Source organism: Takifugu flavidus, chromosome 19 (genome assembly GCF_003711565.1).
Source record: "Takifugu flavidus isolate HTHZ2018 chromosome 19, ASM371156v2, whole genome shotgun sequence".
NCBI classification, from domain to species: Eukaryota; Metazoa; Chordata; class Actinopteri; order Tetraodontiformes; family Tetraodontidae; genus Takifugu; species Takifugu flavidus.
This window is the reverse complement of record NC_079538.1, coordinates 7,260,614-7,281,652: the sequence shown is the minus strand read 5'-3', so window position 1 is coordinate 7,281,652 and position 21,039 is coordinate 7,260,614. Positions and strand designations below refer to the sequence as shown.

Sequence of the window (21,039 nt, the reverse complement as noted above, 5' to 3'; positions counted from 1 at the left end):
TGACGTGATAAAAGATTAATAAAGATTAAAGATCTAAGTGTGTTTAGCAGGCCTGTTTCTATCCTGCTGTAGCACCAAGGGGCATTCTGGGTAGTTCTTTCAGCTAAATCTGATTTTATGGGCCTCAGCTAAACTGTTGTCTCCCAGCATGCACCTGGCAGCAGCCTTGGGACACAAATGAGCATTTAGCAAGTGGGCTTCTACCCTCAGTAGCTGTGATGTAGCTTTCCAAACATGAAGCTAAAACCAACGCCAAAAGAATTTCATAGCAGGTCTTCTTCACGTCTACACCCTCAGCCCAGGGCTCCATCGTGGCTCCATTGCTGATAAAGACCATGTTGTTGCTAAAATTCATGTGCTTCTGTATGTGTGTGTGTGTGCGTGTGTGTGTGTGTGGTGTGTGTGTGTGTGTGTGTGTGTGTGTATGCGTGTGTGTGTGTGTGTGTGTGTGTGTGTGTGTGTGTGTATGCGTGTGTGTGTGTGTACGCGTGTGTGTGTGTGTGTGTGTGTGCGTGTATGCGTGTAACAACCTGCTGTTGTACAGCTTCAGGTGTTTTGTCGCTTGACACCTGTGAGCCTCAGAGGAAGAGTTAGTGACCTGATGAGTGTTTAAAGAGCAACCACAGGAGAGAGAGAGAGGGATGAAGAGAGAGAGAGGGATGAAGAGAGAGAGAGGGATGAAGAGAGAGAGGTATGAAGAGAGAGAGAGGGATGAATAGAGAGGGATGAAGAGAGAGGGATGAAGAGAGAGGGATGAAGAGAGAGAGGGATGAATAGAGAGGTATGAAGAGAGAGGGATGAAGAGAGAGAGGGATGAAGAGAGAGAGCAGACCCGTGTCCTCATACCTCTCTCTGTTGAACTTCAGGGAGTGGAGGATGGCCGGCCTCTTCTGCCTCAGGTTCCATAGATGGACGCTGTCGTCAGACAGGGCGCTCACCAGCGCCCCCTGTTGGAACAGAATGAAAACGAATCATTGTAATCAGGCGTCGCGTGTGTGTGTGTGTGTGTGTGTGTGTGTGTGGGGGGGGGGGGGGGGGGGGGGGGGGGGGGCGGGGGGGTGATAAAATGACCACGAGCACATTGCTCACTGACTGAACATTCTCTCTACATGTGTGAGTGTCCTCTGGAGACATCGTGAGCATTTTCCTCCCAGGTGAGCGTCATGATTCATAATATGTATAAACATGAGCGCATGGGTGCACGTAGGAGGCACTAAAAATTGTCTCCATCTCCCTGAGGGCTTGTATGAGTTGCTGAGGCACAGTCACATGCACGCACGCACACACACACACCACACACACACACACGTATACACATACATACACATCCTTGTATTTCTACCTTTGCGAGGACTTTCATAATGCATCACTCAGCTCCTTATCCTAACCCGAACCATCAGAACCCTCATGAAGTTAAGAGGATCAGCCAAAATGCCCTCATTTCCCAAAAATGTCCATTCACACATATTAGATGTAAGTCAAACCTTTTGTTTTTGCAGGATCTCTTTATTTTTTTTCTATTTTCAAGGCAGAAAAAGGGCAGTTCCTCCACAAAAGATCATCTCTCAGCAGATGTTGGGGCTGTTAACCAGAAGGTTTGGATGTTCTGATTTGAGTCCTCTTTGCTCCTCTTGTCCAGGTTTGGGCTTTTTAAAGTGTGAAATTTAATTAGCAGGGATGGATATTGTGAATCAGAACCAAAGGCTCGGCGGACTTTCTACAGACTAAAATGGAACATTTTTGTTGTCACTGATGCTGAGAAGGAGTTGGTGGTAAAATATTTGGAAATGAAAGTTAATGTGTGGAGTTAAAGGGGACAGAAGGCACGTTATGACAAATCTGCAACGCCGTCCAACGGCCTGTCACCTCAGTTGCTAACATGCTAGGTTGCTATTGACTGTTATTGCAGTCTGTGACCTCAAAGGTCAAGAGGAAATGATGATTTTATTTCGGAAAATGAATAGTCGGGTTCAAAAGGTCCGGCTTAGTAGCTGGAAAAATCTGGATGTTGACACCATAGAAGAACTTTGTACCCTTCACATAAAGTCTTACCTCATTGATGAGGAACTGGAGCTGGATGACGGCGGCTCCACTCTCGTGCTGACAGTAGCTCTCCACGCCTGGACGACCAAATCTGAGGACTCTCTGTCAAGGAAAATGCAGCGCCACCTACAGGCCGTGTTCAGAGTCATCTCAATGACATCTGCACAGCTGATCGGAGATAAAATAGGGGAATTCTTGAGCTGTTTCCCAGAGGGAGCAAACTAAAGAACAACGTGTGTTTATCATGTCTGGGTCATGTGACTGCAGCTCCACCGCAGCAGGAGGGACAGAAGCTTCCACTGAGGCTGGGGAGCGAGGAGGGAGAAAAGGGACATTTAAATATGTGGAAGATGAATCAGCAGGGAAGAGGTGGATATCACGTAAGCAGATGGGGAAATAATAGCAGAGCCGGGGGTGGGGGGGAGGGCAAAGTAAAACAGAGATGGACAACTCAGAGGCCTGATGCAGAGGGGAGGGGAAACCGAGCAGCGAGGGACGGAAGGACGGCGGCAGAGAGGGGGAACAGAGGAAGGGCCGACAGAATAACAAGATTCCCTTCCTGGGGAGCCTTAATGGGGGAGCTGAGAGCTCACTGATTATATCTATTAATTCTTCCCCCTCCTCTGAGGTTGGGAGTGGCAGTTTTTCATACAGGGGACACTGAGAGGTCTAAAACCCTGGGGACACCACTTCAGTTCAGAGCGTGTGTGTGGCGCAGAGAAGTGTGTGTGTGTGTGTGTGTGGGGGGGGGGGCATGGATGTGCAGGGCCTGTAAATTACCTGCAGAGATATCCTGTGGAAGAAGTCTGACACATGCAGGGACTGAGGAATACAAATCAGTCCAATACGGCAAGATGATGTTTTTATTATCATCCTGCGGAGGAAACAGAATAAAGGGAGGTTTGTTCCTTTAGATTAGCCCAAGAAGAGAAGCGAGGCAACCTGGAGATACCGATGGCTTAAAGAGCTCAGCAAGGTCCAGCTCCCACCTGGAAATCTAATTCAGACACGGTAATCAAGTCCTTCTCACCGCGGTGCAGAGTGCGTTCAGCTCCCCGACAGCATGCGGCCTCATTTATTACAGTGTAATACAGACCATAATTCCTGGTGTCACTGAACAACACCGCAGGGCTGAGCTTCAGCTCCAGAGAGCTGCTCAGTGACTTTTGGGGGCTGCAGGTTTTCAACCAACTAGCTTAGAAGTGAATTTTGCTTTAACAATGTCATTAAAATGACGTTTCCCTTTTATCGCCAGTAGGGGGCGCACAAGGCAGAAACAGGCTTTCATCAGAGTAGGCGATGTTTTGGGGTGAAAAGGTCAAACTTTTGTTTTCAGGTGTTACCGAGTCAACGGACACCTGAAACGGAACGAGATGACGGCGAAATGGGACCGCTGCAGCGTCCGGAGCGTTTTCTGCCAAGCTCGTTCGAGTAGCCGCAGACGTGCACACGAGTGAGCCAGACGAAGCACTGACTCTTAATGAAATACGCACAATCAATCGATATGATAACAGCTTCAACTGGGATCCCACTGACAGCTGAGGGCTGACAACCAAGGATCTATAAGGCCCGTAAAAAATAACCCTGCAAACAGATGTATAAAGTATAAAACAACCAAATTTTACTGTGGCGGTTGCACATGAAAACAAATCAGGTCGAGTAAGATGGCCTGTTCGGATCGGCGCCTTTAAAGAGACCGAAGGGAGCAGCAGACGCTGGTCAGGAAGCAGGAACTGAAGAACCTTCAGACCTGCAGCAGAACCTGGACCAGAATCTGGTTTAAAGGCACCGACTGTAAATATAAACACCTCTATTGTTCCCACCATTTTAGAGATATGGTGCATTCATGGCCTCTCCTGGAAACGATGGACTCATGTAGTTTAATGGAATATTTAGGGATTCTAATTCAGGCTTCCACTAGTTCAGAACTTTGAAATTCATCGTCCAACAAACGTCTCGGACTGTAATTCAATCAAGGCAGCGTGGAAGCTTTGGTATTTGTGGTTGTACCCCTCCGGCTGAGGGCACCTATTTGCCGTGGTGTCGCACCGTTTCCCCGGGCGTCGCAGCCCCGTTTCCATTTCCCAGCAGCCTGGGAAATAACACGACTTCAATTTCTGGGGCTTGTTTTCACACCGATGGCTTCAGACGCGCTGAAAGAACAACGTTTTTATTAAATAACTGGGCCGACTACAGTGAGGCGAGCGTGAAAGACAGTGCGTGTCATTTCTATGGAGGGAATATGTGGTTTGATGTTCCGCCTGTTTAGCAGTCGGCCCCTGAATGTGTCGGCTGGAATAGTTGGATTTTTTTAGGTTATTTCCACACGGCGGGAGCACAGGAGGAGATTTGTTAAACTCTGATTGCTCTCTCCACACGGCGCCGAGCGTGGGCAGTCAAAACTAAAGAAAACAGGGCTGGAACAGCAAGTGGGTCAGTCCTGTCAGGTCTGATGTGGATTTGGACTTTTACTGTGGTTTTACTCCGACAGACATTTTCAAACGTTGGGCGCTCCAAAAAATCTTTTCCCGGGAATAAAATAGACCTGTTTCCAAATGAGTTTTACCCTTAATTTGAATTAATCAACTGGAGTTTGTAAAAGCATCTTAGAGCCATATGCGACATAGCTTCCCAGAAAATTGGTACCTGAAGTGACAGCGTTAAAGCCCCTCGGGGGGACGCGAGGACTGAAATAAATGAATCCAGTAATGAGAATCTGACAGAGCCGCCAGTCAGGGAGCAGCAGAGGAGGTGAGGAGGTGAGGCAGATGTGGTGGGACGTTCTGAAACCCACCATTAAGTCACACCCAGAGACCAGGAGAGGAGACAGCTACAAACGGGGTCAGAGGTCACAGAGGTCACTAGCGGCCAACTGTGTGTTGACGTCTCGTTCTGGCTGCTGCAGGAGGTTGGTGACGGGCGCCGAGGAAACCGAGCTTTATGAAACCACGTTAAAAAAAATAGTTAAAAGCTCGAGATGATGCTGATAGAACGGGGAGGAAGCTGTCTTTGGCAGGAGGACCGGCTGAGTCTGGGCCGCCATCAAACCCTCTAAATTTATGGTTATGAGGGAAGAAAACAGCCGATGAGAGGACGCCAATTTATGTCAGAAAGAGAGCTGCAGGAGGAAGAGAGGGGAAGGGAAACAATAAGAGAATGAAGTCAGAACAGGAGGAAATAGAGGCGGAAGAAAGAGGCGATTCAGGGAGAAGAGAGGATGAAAGGAAAGAAGCCTGGGAGCAGAGAGCCGCTGTGACGCTGGGTCTGAGGTGACGTCACAGTGGGAGGGGGGCAAGACATGGGCTGCACTGAGCCTCAGACAGAAGGAGGAAAAGAAGAAGACGCGTGACTTAGAGGCTAAACGCATGCGTGGATCTGCCATCCCAGAGTTCAGGTAGGAATAAACAAACACATAGAATCAGGATTTGAGCTGCTGGAGAAAGGTCACGTGACCCGACCTCCGTCACCTCCGCCACCCTCCGGTGGGGCGGTGCCGCCCTGTAACTCCTCTGAAGCTGCAGCCGGGCCTCATCCTGTTTACCTCCAGAATCAGGGGCGCCGGCTGACCCGGGTGGGTTTGTTGCTCTCTTAACAGGTCCGATAGGATTGTGGCGGTTCCGCGAAGCAGAGCAGTGGTCAGTGGGATCCGAACGCCACCTCCGCAGCAGCAAAAAAAAACAACCTTCCAGCAGGTTTTTAGCAGTTGCATAGCAACAGCGGGAACAGCGATTACCACCTAGGAAAGGTGGCGGTGCGTGCGGCGACCTCGACAAGCAGGTCTTCCCCCTCAGACACGCGGAGCCTCGGAAAGGTTCTGATCCGAATTCAGCTGTTTTCCTTCTCCGTTTGCCGGAGCGCCCAAGTGGCACCAGATCCATCAATGACAGGAAGCGCACGTGACGAAGGCTCGGTGCAACGCGAGCAAATTCCTCAGCCAGGCGAGCGGCGCCGACACTGATGCACAGAAACATAAAACCCAAAATATCCTCAGATGATTCATTTGTTCCTTGTATAAATAATCTCCCCCTGACACCTTTGATTTATTACGCAGCCAAACAATTAAACAGCGACGGGGCCGCCGAGAATTCGCCGCCGCCTGGGCTCTCGTGCGCTCGCCTCAGACGCACGCGGACACGCAAACATGGAGGACGGCGCCCACATTCGTCTGCAGGCGACGGGCCTGACAGCAGCCATTTGTTCAGGTGCACGGTTCAACATTCCACCCCGGAATCACCAGGAAAACAACTGCTGGCCGAATCTTTGCTGCAAGAATCCGTTTTGACAGGAGACACACGTGCACGCGCACGCACACACACACACACGTGCAATCAGGAGGTATGTAGCATCAAGCGCTATCATCCCAGGCTAATTTTAGCAAATTTACAGGTATGTGGGGAAACCCTGGTGTGAATCTGCTGTTCAGATACTCCGATACGGGAGCGTTAACGGGGGGTGTATTTGAGGTTAATTAGTGTGCTAATGACATGCTAATATGGAGGATGGGCTTTGGGTGGTGACGGGAGCGATAACCTACATCAAATGACCCTAAATGTACGACTAGAGGCTGCTACCATCAATGGGAAGGTTTTTAGTTTCACCAAGCACCATCTCACCGGGAATTCTACCGGGAACCGGGAATTTCTAGGGCAACATCTGGCTAAATGCTCACATGATTTACCGTTTCATTCAAAACAATGAGAGAAAAATGGAATTTCATGCACGTCTTTTTGAATTCCAGAGGTCTGTGTGGATATTGTGGATGTAATAATACAAAATTAGGATAGAGGGGATTTTTTTTACCCCCTTTTTTAACTTATTGTTAAGCTGGATAATAAAAAGACACTGAAAAGAGAGGACCTGAGTGCAAGGAAGGAGGTCTGGAAATTCACTGGCTGCATGGATCGAAGGTGGGAAAGAGGGAGGGGGGAGCGAAGAAGAGATCGAAGGGAAGCAGGGGAAGAAAAGGGTAAACTATAGAGGAAAAAGTGTCGAGTCAGCAGAGCCGCTTACGGCCAAACACAGAGGAGCAGAGAGAATATGGGGGGGGTTTAATAAAACAGGTTAAACATGAGGAGAGAGAAGAGGTGGAATAAAAGAGCGTGTATGAATGAATGAAGGCAGATGTGGAACCAGAGCCGCAGTTCTCCGCCCCGATGGCTGCTGCAACAGCGGATGTGTGGGTTTTTAGCTTCGCTGCTGCAACTTTGAACGCTTTTAATAATCTAATTCACATGAGCAGCTTAAAGGAGTCGTAAATTCGGCTGTTGTGATAGTAGCGCAAAGCCAGTTAAGGGATAAGGGAACGGAACCCAATGTGAAGGCTGGTCCACGTTTCTGACTGCAGATTCTGGGTTACTGACGACGTCAGCGGTCATTCAAAGATCATTCAGCTTCATCTCAATGGAGCTTTTCCTGCATTTAGGAGTCAAAATGTGCACAAGACTCAGGTTAAAAGGCCTTAATGTGACTTCGGCAACGTTCCCTCCAGCTTGCCTCACATACAGTAAACAAGCGTTTGGCCTGCGGGAATGTGCAGTGACACCAGCTCTGTGTTTAGCTAACACGCTTACACTCCGAGCCCCACTTGGCCAATTACAGCCAGAGTTGTGACAGAAGAAGAAACTCATCCTTCTCTCCATCCAGTCTTTCCCCAGAAGAGTCATTTTCAACCTCAGTCGTGTGGGAAGCTTCAGCTCATCGCTGTTTGGAGCCGTCAAGCATCCGGCAAACACACACAGTGGTTTTGGGAGGGATTAACAAGTCGGGATCTTCCAGATTCACAGTGGTCACAGATAAAAGGAGGGAAATGGAACACATCAAAGCAGCTTTGAAATGACCAAAGCAAGAGTTCTGACGTATTACTTCCAGAAACTTAACCTGTAATTTAGAAGGTAGCAGCCAGCATTTTAAGGCTCCCCTACATCTCACTAGCATCCCAGTCTAGCATCGCTAACGCTACAGACAGACCACACTAGCAACATGCTGCCCTCCATCCGGGGGCCGTAGAAATGACCTGATAAGAGATCGCTATGCTTCTCTTCCCCAGTAAAGATTTTCTAACTGTGTGTAATCAGCTGCTTTTGAAATAACAAAAATCCATAATATAAATGAAACACGAAGCTCTAAGCCACTGAAGGGAGGAGATTTTCCTACACACACACACACACACACACACACACACTTAAACATTCAGCCTGCTGTTGCCATTGGTGCACATATTGAACATTCCCAGCATGAAAACAGATCCATAAACAGGCTGTTAGATGTACAGTATGAGATGGACCAAACAATGGGCCATTTAATACGTCTGAGCCGGAGCGGGTCGAAGCGCCTTTCGATCAAATTAAACACTCGATCACATCTCAATGTAAGCAAGGAAATGGCCGTGAGAAAATATTATAATCAGGAATTTCATTTATTCCTCGTGATGTCAAAATGTTATCAGATAGAATTCGTTTAATCTGATGAACATTACCATCCGAATTTGTCATGATTAGCATCGCTAACGGTCTTATCAGCTCATCATTTGATCTCATCTGATTTAAATTGATATAAATTCCCCCAGATGGCCCTGAGATATCACATTTACACGACTGTTATCGCCAGTGTGGAGGAGGAAACCTGAGTGAGAGAATAATGGAGAGAATCACTTCATGAGCTGCTCACTTTAAAGACTTTAAAGATGGAGAGTGCACGTGCGTGTGCATGTTTACTCCACTCAACACATCCAAATCAATCACGAACAGCTCCTCGGTGCACCCACTGGCACCCAGATCACATGATCTTTCAACAAAGGGAGCACCACGGGAACTCAGGCCCGGTTGGCCCCGGATACGGAACAAAGTGCCAGCCGCTGCAGAACCAGGCCCCCCTTTCAAGGACAGCTGTCCCAACACTGCCAGCACAGCAGGAGCTCCTGGTGGGGGGGGGGGCACTCCTCCGGGAACTCAAAAGCCAGATCTTAAATCCAAACTTGCTGTTTTCACAGGTGTCTTTTTGGGTCGACATAATTCCTAATGTCTAGTAGTTAGTTCACCTTTATTTTTGTCCTTCTTCAGATTTTTAGCAGAACCCCCCCCCCCACCCCCCGGCTCATGTCCTCAATGGTTATTCCTTCATTTATTTCACTGGTTTTGGTTCTCTGGTGCTGGTTATGTTGTTTCCTGGGGTTTGGAAGCTAATTGTTGGCTGCTGCATCTATCTCGTTAGCCTCGTTCCTCATTTCACCAACAATAATAACGACTTAATAACGTTTTCTTCTTACATCTGAGTCTCTCAGGACTGCAGCAGAACCAGCCGGTTTATGTTCAGGCTGTTTCCACCCAGAATGATTGAAATATTCCTCCTGCAACCTTAAACTGCACTCAAGTGCCCCCCCCCCCCCCCCCCCCCCCCCACCAGGGCTAAATTGCCTTTCTGTGATCCAGCAGCTAAGAATGTTGGCAACGTTGCTGGCAGATATTTAACATTTAAATACATCGAGTATGTCAGACACGCGTCCAAACAGTCATATAGAAAGAAGAAAAAAGGTAAACGACATCCATACATACGTCCATATGAGAGGAGAGGAGGGGACGAGGGGGGATTATTACAAATTAGGTGATCGACAACGTCAGGAAGAACTCTGAATAAAGGGATTAATAAAAAAGAGAAATATTGACGCAAATGCTTCACACGCTTCGTTAAACCAGAGCATTTTGATGACTCACATGTCCATCTGTGCGGATTAAAAATGTCTGCCTGCAGGACACACACACACACACACACACACACACACACGCACACACACACGCACACACACACGCACACACAGAGCCAGGCCACAGATTGCATTTGTGTGTCACCTTGTTTCTGTAGTGTTAGGGATTATAACACGGGATTAAAGAGAAAAGAGGGCATGTGGAATAGACAGATATTCCACACATATTTACAGGCCTTTGGGGGGGGGGGGGGGGGGGGGGGGTGGTTGACAGTGGGCGCGTCGTGCAACAAACACAGTTATATAAGTGGGAGGATTGTTCCTGATTGTGGATCAGTGTGTGCTGCCAACACAAGGAGCCGTCATGTGTGTCATCTGGTGTGGATACTGGGCGGGAGCACATCGTTGCCGCTCTGTTGCTAATCTCTGTCGCTCATTTCCTTCTCCGTCGTCTCCCATCGCTCTTCGAGGAGGGGGGGGGGCCGCTCTGCGCTCGCTCCATTCAGGACACGGAGTGTTATAACAGTGCAGATTGTAATAACGCGTCTCCTTTGTGCTGACACCTCATTCGGACTGTTGAGTGTATCTGAGAGGGGGTCCCAAGCTACGTAGCACCAAAACGGCTCTAGTCCTGCATACGTAACGTATACAAGAACACACACACACACACACACACACACACACACACACACACACACACAGACATTTATGGATGTGATGGGAAAGTGGCCAGATCAAAGACCAGCTTTGATTTAATCGTTTGATATTTGCCGCCATTTCCTGCAAATCAAAGTTAAGAGCCATAAAAAGAAATAAAGACCAGTTAAATGGCAAAAGACAATAAAAACTACAGGTCGTTTCTGGGAAATAAGACATAAAATGGTGAGCCCACCCACATCAGGAGACCTGGAAAACCCTGAACTAAAGGCTCACTCAGTCGAGACGATCAGAACTTGAGGAGGAGAGGATGCCAGTGTCCCAGTCTCTCATTATGGGATGCCTTTATCGATATAAATACAGGACAGGGGGAGAGAAACTCCGAACCAGAGCAGCCTGGTCACTGTGAATTACACTTGATTCCTTTCAACATTTCCTTTCAAGGGTTTGATGTCCTGCGCTTTGTTTTGTTTCAATTCTATTTTTAATCCCCGGCTATTTTCATCTTTGGCCGAGCATCAAATGAATGTTGCAGAGATGCTCAGGAGCCTTTGGAAGCATTAATGGGGAGACCTCTGGGAATCTGGTCCCCGCAGGTCATTTTTCTAATAATTTAGGCAGTGTGGCTCAGGCCCAAAGCTGCCGCATCACATTAGCGTCCAAATCACTGACAAACGACGAAATGTTGCACAACAACAACAAATGGACGCCTAAAGTAGCTGCCGTGTATATACATACATGCCATTAATGCAAGCATACAGAGGAAGTCTGCATCGCTAACCTAATGGACTAATCAACTGGACTTCAGATGACATGGGTCACATTACAGAGTGTCTGAGTCATGCTAACATCGCCGGGGCTACAGCGGCGTGATGCGCCCGTGTCCTCTCTCATCGTGCAATCAGTAGGCATCGACGGCCTAATGTGGAAGCAAAAGTGCTGGCCCAGCACCGCGGAGGAGAAATCACACTGACGGACCCCAATCAGGGCTTAATGTGGGCCTCGTGGCGTGCCCGTGTCCATCACTCACTCCCCCTGGTGACTGGAAGAATGGCGAAGGCCGCCGGCTTATCAAGGAAATTATCCGTTTCATCACCGGAAGGAAAGCGGCGGCGGCGGCGGCGGCGGCGGCGGCGGAGCTGCGTAGCCTCCTCCCTGTCGCAGGTCGAAGAAGCAAAGCGGGATGATAATGGAGGCTTGGTGGAGACACCTGCACGTCCTCCTGTCATGCACCTGCTCGGATAACGCCGCGGTTACAGGTGGTTCTGGAGCCGAGCGCTGCCCTCCCAGTCCCAGTCCGAACCCACACAGCGAGTGAGTCACGGCGCGGCTGCGTCCACGTTGGCCGCGCTCCATATGCAGACACTCCTACACTACACTTCATCACCTTCTAATTTCTCTCCCTCCTCTTCACTTGTCTAAACTTAGATGGAACTTTGTTAGATTTCATCTCCGCACTCCTCTGACGTCCGCCGACGTCTCCTGTAACCGCAGGGATCCGGGCCGCGGCGCCGTGAATGACACGCCAAGGGCGCCACTGCGGCACGCGAGTGTTTGTGCGTTTACAGATGTTGGTGAGCGCCGCACGGGCACGCTGCGCATCCCTCCTGCTGAGCCTGGCGAGTCCTTCTGGATGACGCTAAAGCGGACGGACACGTTTTGGAGCGTTTTGCGCGGGACAAACTCGCTCTCCTCCGCGCACGTCCCCCAAAGCGCCGTAATGTCAGCCTCAACGATGTCGCCCCACCCCCGCAGATAGCACATTTCACAACTATCCACATTCCTGCGTCAATCAAATGGAAAGAGCACAAACCACCCCCTCGACCTGTGGCGCTCTGCACACGCAGCCATACGCAATGAGATTAGCATCTCCGCTATAGGTCGGCTGCACGCCCACACAGACCGGCTGAGGAGCGGGGGAGGGGAGGTCGGCGTGTGCCGATGACAGCCGTGTGGCACGGCATTAAATCTGGAGTCATCATGTCATGTGACACATGTGTGTTCCATGTTGGTGCCCGGCATGACGGCATGCTAAAGGGCAGCCTGGGGAGAAGCAACAGGAGGATAAATATCATTGCCGCTACCAGCAGGGCAGAGGAAGACAAACATCAAGAGCTCCACGAGCAAATACGCAGCAGAGTCCTCAAGTCCTGTGCTGATTCAGAGTCTCCGTCTGCCAGAGTTAGCCCAGGACACTGGCTGGATCCGAGCGACTACAAAATGTCATCTTTCTGAGCTGTCAGCATCGGCGGCTTAAGTGACTAAACCCTCTCTTTCAAGCCGAGAGAACATTTCTTACACTTGATTGTGATGCTGCTGGAATCAAATGGAGGAAGAGCAGAAACGCCACCTGAACGCATCATCAAATGAGCTGAGGACAAAGAATCTCATTAACTATCTGGCTACATGCTATCAAACCTGTTTGCTTAAGTGTGTAGAAGCCCACAGCCTTTAGCAACGATGCTAACCACGCACTTATTAGAAGACCCGCCTCTACATCACATCTGCAGCGAATGCTGCCCAGATCAGAAACACTTGATTGCACGTCTGGCTGCAGAATAATATATTTCGGGGACAAAGCGTAAATATTGACATACGGGCAACGACTCACCTACAGTGTGTGTGTGTGTGTGTGTGTGTGTGTGTGTGTGTGTGTGTGTGTTTGTTTTTGAGCCAAACCACACAGAGCTCCGTCTCTGTCTGCAGCAGCCTTGGTGCACGTGTACACTCACATCGCTGCTCAAACAGGGTGACGGGCAATTCCTCAAGCTACACTACCATGGGATGGTGGCTTTCTTACTGCATGTGTGTGTGTGTTTCTTGTCCATAATACATAGTGAGGACCAGACACATTTCCATGCTAAGTGAGGACATTACCCCATTTATGATGTTTATGCTAGTTCTAATCATGACAGCGAGTCCAACAAATGTGTAGATTATGTCTAGATCAGTACATAAATGTGCATTACGACTGAGGCTTGATTTAACCCTTGGAGATCAACAAAAGCAAAAATATTTCAAATTAAAATAGCTGGGCGCCCGTTTCTCTTCACACTGTCACCTTTGACTTACAAAACCAAGGCTTAAAGATGCCCCGTGGACACGTGAAACAAGGTCAAGAGCACTATTTTATTCAGAGCAGCTCATAAAAACATCACCAGCAGAGAGCGGACCCAGGTGGGGGAGGGGCGGTGCGCGGTTATGTACCCCTGACACCTCTGAGACGTGGAGGTCACATAAAGATCAGGGGGAAACGTGCCGAGACAACATTTCTCCTTCCTCTCAATGAAATGGATAAAACGTTGCGTTGTGTTCCACGCTATCGCGGCAGCACCCGAGACGACAGGCTCGTCTTTATGCTCGGCTTATTTTTGGCTCATCAAACGCAGCTTTTATCTCCCGCTCCTGGACCGAGGTCACCTTGAAAGGAGACGGCGTTAATGCTTCAGACGCTGCCCGCGTGAGAATCTGTGGATTTCTGGAGACGGTGGGACGCACACGCAGCTCTGGCCATGATTTGACCCTGAAGGTAAGTGATCATGCCCTCATTGAACCACGAAGATGCCTTTGCATTGATCCGGCGCGACAAGTTCTCCGTCAGTGTCGGGCTTGATTTAATGCAGTTGGGTGACATTTCACTCCGCCACCACGTTTACAGCACGTACCAGCCGGCGAGGTTTATGCCAGCGGACACGCAGACGCCCTCGCTATACGCGCCATAATGTGATCAGACCAAGTTGCAAACCTGCCTGTTTCATTAGGGGAGCATCCGCCTTAAAGGAATTCCAATTTATTTTATTGCCTTGGTGGGAGGTTCATCAAAGGGCCACAATAACAAAAGCTTCGGGATCACAAACGAACCGCAATTCGAAATCAATGGCAGCTGCAGTGTTGCTACATGCTAATGTCCGTGTACAGCAAGTCCTGACTCAGGCGGCCGCGACGCAGCCGACCAATCCAATAACGCGCACGGTCTCGATGGCGGTTAGTTCTGGGGGGGCAGCGCTGAGGTAGGGGACAGATCCTCTGGTAGCAGCAGTGCAGGAGAGTATTGAGCGGCGCTAATACGGATGCAAATCAATACAGAAATGTGCACGGTGCGCGCAGATGAACACACATGAACGGCGAAGAGGAAGTATTCCCGCCATTAATCAAGAGGAGGACGCTACTGCAGCTGTGGAGGGGGTACAGGAGGTCTGGGTTTAACAGGAGGAGTCAGAGCTGGACTTAAATTCACGCTAAATTACTGAGGAGAAAGCAGCGTGCCAGCACAGCTTTAATCACCCAAAATCCGGATCCCATTTGGGGCTTGTCAGGGCTGGAGGACTTTAGCAGGCCGCCCTGTCGGGATATTGGAAAGGGAGGAGAGCTAAATACACTGTTGGGGTACTGATGCAGCAAAATTTGTTTTTCACTTCTAGGAACGGGTGGAACAGATGGAGCAGAGCGCTTTTGGACAGCAGGAAGGAGGAAAGCTGGGCGACGAGGATTTTTTTGTGTTTTACTAGATTAACGGAGGCTTTAGTGAAGTTGACGTTCACCGACGCCGCGTCTCTGACATGACGTCTGACCGTCTTTCGCGTCAAAATGCTAACAGATAGCGGCAGCATTTGTTCCAACACACCTCCACGGTGTCATCAGATGTGCCGGGATGGGAGTTTTAATCTTTCCTGAGCCGTGTCCCACTGTGTGAAAAGCAGGAACGAGGTCAACCGGAATGAGGTACTAATCCCTCAGCATTTTGGGCGATAAAACCCAGCCTCTCTTCTTCAATACGTTGCTGCTCGCTTCGCCACAAAGCGAACGCCGCTCCTCATTAACCGGCTTCCCGTACGGTAGCTGGATGCATGTGTTCATCGTGGAGGTGTGGCGTCCTCGACGGGGCTTCTGGACTCTCGTGCGGCAGAAAGGTTCTGTGCAGAAACGCTGGCAGGTTGCATAATGGAACGCAGCCAACTGTGGGCATGGGCTACACTTTGAGATCCATCCAAAAGAGTTAGCTGCAACTGGCAACCCCACGGAGAGCAGGAGGGGGCAGAGAAAATGATGAACAAGTGAATAAGGAAACTAATTTGTGAGAGACCCCAAAAAAAAATGCTTTGGCTCCTTAACAGCAAACTCGACAAACGCTTGACTCAAGCATTTTTCCCCGATGTGCGACGTCTATGCACAAAAGCAACATTTTAGCACCGCTGCAGACTTCTAAGCTGATGGAAGCCAACCGCCCTGAGAGCGAACCTCAGGGGGCGTGCAAGTGCCGTCACAGGTGGCTTCATTGACCACGAGACAGCAAAACCCAGCGGGACCCGCAGCCGTCGTGCTGCCGTCAGAAATCCCACACGGATCCAAGGCGCTCGTTTTCCCCGCTCCAGCACCTCAAGGACAAAGGCACAACTACTTTACCTGCTGCCTACGACATCACAGCCAATAACAGGCTCCATTGTAATGCAATCACAGTGATTTACGCCGCCTTGCCCGTGGGGGGGTTAGGATGTTATGACCGATGGGTGGGAGCACGACGGCCACACAGTTACTGGGGGATTAAAGCCAAGGTTACAACATTAAGCCTCCAAAGCAATAATTTACACGTCCGCAGCAACCTTAAAGTGCTCAAAGTCAGCTCTATTATGAGGACATGTTTGTGTGTGTGTGTGTGTGTGTGTGTGTGTGTGTGTGTGTGTGTGTGTGTGTGTGTGTGCTCATATGTGTTTGACCCCCATTTGTATGGATCTAGTGACGTCCCGCACTTGCCAATGAGCTCATCTGGCACCCAAGCGAGTGACAATTTGATGTACTGCTGGTCTATAGAGTCTGATTTATGGGTCCGCCGTCGCCCCCCCCAGCCACCACCGGGGGGGAGCCGTCTACAGGAAGAGATGAGCCCCTAACCTGACACTTCCAGCTGCCCTGGTGGGTTGGTGGGTTGGTGCCAAGTTCATGTTTGGTTAGGGAGCGGCAGCACCAAAAAACAGCTCATTTCTGCCCACGTCCTGATTGAATTGTGGCCTAATGCGGAACAGTTGATAGTTCTGCAGACTTCTGCTGATCACGAGTGGTGTTGAACACCCTGTCCACACCCTGTCCACACCCTGTCCACACCCTGTCCACACCCTGTCCACAGCCTCTGTCCAGCATCTGTCCAGCATCCGTCCAGCTTCTGTTTCGGTTGTTAGAATGTCCCGTCCGGAGGTTTTTGCCTTCCAGACACTCGAATCTACGCGCTGAATCTCTCCACACGTCGCTCCTGGGACCGACTGGGGTGCAGCCCCACCTTTCCTAACTGGGGACGTCTTCCAACTCAACACTTCAGTCCTTTTCCTGATGGCCGCAGTGGCTGTCGCTGCTGGGACGCCCTGCTGACGGCAGCACGGGCGTGTGTGCACGCTCAGGCGTACCTCTCTCGCTGCGTTACCACACACAGATCGATGAGGATTCTATTCTTGGCTATTGGAGCCTGAAGCTCGACTCCTTCATTCCTCTCTGTGTGTGTTGCACCCCCCCCCCCTCAGCGGTCAGTCCCCCCCCCCCCCCCCCAACAGTCATCTTCAGCTGGACGGCGGGTGCAGCAGCAGGAATCAAACGCAGGGGCAGTTTTGGGGAGATCACCCCGCGGTCAGCATTGGGCCGAGGGGGTGAGCTGCCTCGGGGGAGAACGTGCACGCCAGCAGGCGTAGACACACGCACACGTGCGCTCCTCTCACTGTAATTCTCAGCCTTCTGCCACGCTGCCAGGCGCAGACCCTTGATCTGCCACTTCCACTAATCCTCTGCGGGCGAGAGGTGCAGCCAAAAGTACTGGCAGGCCGGCCGGGCGGAGCAAACACACACACACACACACACGCGCGCGCGCGCAGACGTGCAGACGCTGATACCGCTGCGGCAAAAATAATGAGCTCCGGGGCATCGATTTCCTCCTGCGCAAAGTTCCAGGTTGTCACAAAACATTCCACCTGGTGGACCTTTGACTATGAAAACATGAATCTCCTTAACGGCGCCTTCATCTGCGCCACTATCGTCGTCATCGTCGTCAGATAACGAGGCGGGGCCGACTAAACGACAAAATGAAGAGCGGCGGAGCCAGAGAAGGGACGTATCCTCCCATTCACCTTCCATCGCTCAGATTAGATCCTATCGCCTCCCTCAAACACCGGAACCAGTTCTCCCATTTCAAAGCCTCCAGTGGCAGCCGTCAGGGATCTCTGTGCTGGTTACAGGCTGCCTTCACACCATCGCAGCAGCTCTTTTTAGTTTAGCTAGAAGAGTAATGTAGCAGCCGGCCAAACACAAGCTCCATTAAGTTTATTCACCAGCGTCCACATCGATCCTGACATGGCGCTCGTGCTGGAGGAGCGATGTTTATCTATTTATTTGCTTCGGTCAAGTCAATTTAGGGTTTCGTTGTGTCTCGAAAACCTTCGTAAAATCTGTTTTCTTCATTCTCATACAAAATGAGCAGCAGCGTCTTTTGATAAGCCTGGTAAACACGGCTCCGTCTGCCATGCGGAGGCTTTTCTTAGCTTCCCCTCTCCTGAGCAGGTGACCGAGCTAAAGCCACAACCCGAGCTGCCAGCAGGGGGGCGGCTCTTCATCACGCCATGATGAGCTGGCGAAGGCTGTTGGACAGACAGGAGAACACAAGGGGGACCTGTAAAAGCAGCCTGATACCGGCGCGCCTGCGGGCGTTCTCTGAAGCTATACGACTCCCCGCGGTGCTGTTTCGACACAAGCTGTTCTTACTTTTCGAGGCAACGATCTCGCAGGAGCGGCGCGGAGCTACAAGTACGACACGGTTTCATTACAAGTGGTGAGTGGATTTTCAGGTGGAGAAACCATGCAGATTAAAACACTCACGTTCTTACTGGGAACAGACATCTGTGCCAACAACATGCTAGCTTTAGCTCACTTACCTGAAGCCTCCACGGGCTGCAGTAAAAAGAGTGACAGGTTCAACGCCCAAGGAAAGGATACAATCGGAGAGCCCCACTCTGGGTGCCGATGGCCAGGATCTTCTGCACCGGGTCGAAAGCCATGGATGATGGCTGGTAGGGAAAGCCATGACGGACAGTCTGAGACAGAAGGTGAGAAAACAGTGGGAAGCTAGCAGTTAGAAAAATCGAGCATCCCACTTGTGTAATGCCTAACCCTACTCTTTTCATAGTCCCAGACGCTCTTTAGCATCTTTTTAGAACAATCGCCCTATTTCGAGCACTCCCTCTCTCATGTAACTCTCTCATCTCTTTTTTCACCGCCTCCCACGTCAGGTGGCGCTGAAGTCAGGAGCCAGGCCCGTGATAAACGCTCCCATAACTAACGTTTGATGCTGACCCCTCGCGGGGTCGCCTCGGTGGAGGCTTCCTGCTGTCACCGCCTTCCTGTGTGTGGAAGCGCCGCTTTATGGCATCAGTCAGCTGATGGTGTGCAGTTGGATTTGTTTGCTCAGTGGCAGAAGGCTAAAGAGCGTTACGTAAGCAGCTCTCAGTGCAGCACAGACACCTGCCGTCCTCGAACAGAAACATTACAGAGAGATCCTGTCCCCACACACACACGCACACACACACACACACATGGTAAAGGGATGCTGAATCCAGTAGGCAGCTGGTTGATAGTTGGGATTTAGTGATCAATCCTACAAGTTCAGAGCGTTTTCATCATTAGCATCCGAGCGTTGACGGATCAGATGACCCTATTTAAAAGTTAATCTGCTCCAGCTTAGATTCTCTTTGTGTTAGGGTCTCAATTAGAGTTCAGCTCAATCATTATCATGTCCACAGAGGCCACGAGGTGGTGGACATTGTGGCATGAGACACCGGATACAGCTGTGGCTCCAGGAGCGACCGGATTCCCCAACAAAGCTGATTATGTCGCCGTTATGTTGCACTACATCTGCCTGTGTCCCAGCAAAGCATTAAAGGCTACACGGGTAGCTGCCACGGCATAGCGGGACACGTGGCAGTCCAACAATGCATCAAAAATCTGTCTGTGTGTGTGTGTGTGAGAGAGAGAGAGGGGAAGAATGAAAGAGAGAGAACCAAAAGAGTGAGAGAATCCAACACGCTAACCAGAAACCACTGTTTCACTAATCCCAACCCATCTGACGATGCAATAGAGCATCGGCTCGTCCAACCCCTGATACAGCGTATATACAGTAAATCTACCACATACGACAACCCGCTGCATTCACCCTCTAATCCATATAAGGTTCTGGTTGGAAAATGGCCTTTCTGTACATGTGTGTATTGTTGCTGGGGGTCTTAAAGAACCTGGATTGGAAATAAAAGACAGAGAGAGAGAGAGAGAGAGAGAGAGAGAGAGAGCCTTCCTCCTCAGTGAGTTGCTCCCCAAACGTTTAAACAAGGCCATCCAGGAGGGATTCAGCCTGACTGGATCATTGTCCGTTCATCTTTAGCGGGGAAACTCGCACTTGACGGATTCTGAGATGGAACACTGAGATGTGCCAATAAGCACAGCAGAAAAACACGCAGGATCACGCACAACAAAAGGATGTGCAAACATAAATGCATATATAAGGAAGAGGGTCGCGCACCTTGCAGAGCTGGAAGTGCTCGGACTGGATGGTCTCCTGGATCAGATGGTTCTCCTGTGGCCCCACTTGGACAGACGGGGCGGAGGTGGAGGAGGACGCCTCCTTCAAGCCGTCCAGCACCTTCCTGATGTTGAACTTCTTCATTTTTCAGAGCGCAGCGCACAGAATTAAAGGGGATGGCCACTTTTCTCTCACTCCGTGGTACAAACACGCACAGCGGCGCGCTCTCCGTCCTCCGGTGCTCGGCTCACATGTTAGCGCTTCTTCCCCAGCGCAGGCTCCATCGCTGGAAGGCTGTGACGCGCGTCTCGTTGACGCGCAGGGCTGGATGGGGGGCGGCTGGGACGGCTTGATCCTGGGAAGACGGTTTGATTCGCTGATGTGCGCCTCGGTGGCTCCGCTGCTCGCCTCTGCTTCCCTCCCCTCCCCTCCCTCTCCGGGCTGATGTGCGCGCCGCTCAGCCGAGGCGGAAACGCAGCGCGGTGTTGCTGCTGCCGCTGTTGCGCATGTCTGACACAGCCGAGGCTCCAGCGCAAATCCCGCCACCTTTCCGAGCTCCCTCTCTCTCTTCCCCTCTCTGTCTCCTCCTCCTTTCATCTGCTCTTAGCGACGACCCTCCCCGCTCCCCCCCCGCGCGCGTGTGTCCCTCTCACGCACGCACGCACGCACGCACGCACGGTGGGTTTTGCGCCACTGCACCTGGAGATGGTTGCCGGGATGCTGCAGCGGGGTGAAAGAGCCCAGCAGAGGCAGGATTCGTCCCATTCTTCCCAGTTCGCCCTCAGTGTTCCCACTGGGTGAGTGGGAGTGGAAGTGGGGGCATAAGAAGCCAGCCCAGGGCTTGGTGGAGTCCTTCAGGAACCAACACCTGATCATTTATGATTGGATCCAGGGGGGGAAATGCAAAGAATAAAAAATAAAAAGGCAGGAATCTTTCAGTATCCATGGTGACGACTGTTGGAGTTGAGTGCTGCCCAAAACAACAGCTCTAGAAAGCTAATGTTGGATCTTGTCCGTGGGAGGTTGTGACCTGAAGCCCAGATGGGCTCCCGAGGTGAGCTGGTCCGGTTCTGGAGCTCGGTGCACCGGTGCGTCC

General features: G+C 50.7%; 1 protein-coding gene across 5 annotated transcripts in view; it reads right to left on the bottom strand.

Moving 5' to 3' along the window:
- stxbp5a (syntaxin binding protein 5a (tomosyn)) overlaps positions 1 to 20,463 on the bottom strand; it is a 44,811-nt gene extending 24,348 nt beyond the window's left edge. For 3 of the 5 annotated variants that reach the window (XM_057016705.1, XM_057016707.1, XM_057016708.1), the window contains exons 1-4: positions 19,944 to 20,459; positions 18,368 to 18,465; positions 2,053 to 2,134; positions 847 to 947 (exon numbers count right to left, since the gene is read on the bottom strand). In XM_057016705.1, coding sequence (XP_056872685.1) covers positions 847 to 947; positions 2,053 to 2,134; positions 18,368 to 18,465; positions 19,944 to 20,087 — 425 coding nt within the window. In that variant the 5' untranslated portion in view covers positions 20,088 to 20,459. Of the gene's footprint in view, positions 1 to 846; positions 948 to 2,052; positions 2,135 to 18,367; positions 18,466 to 19,943 lie in introns of all 5 variants that reach the window. The other 2 variants (XM_057016709.1, XM_057016710.1) reach the window with 2 other exon arrangements.
- Positions 20,464 to 21,039: the final 576 nt, after the last annotated feature.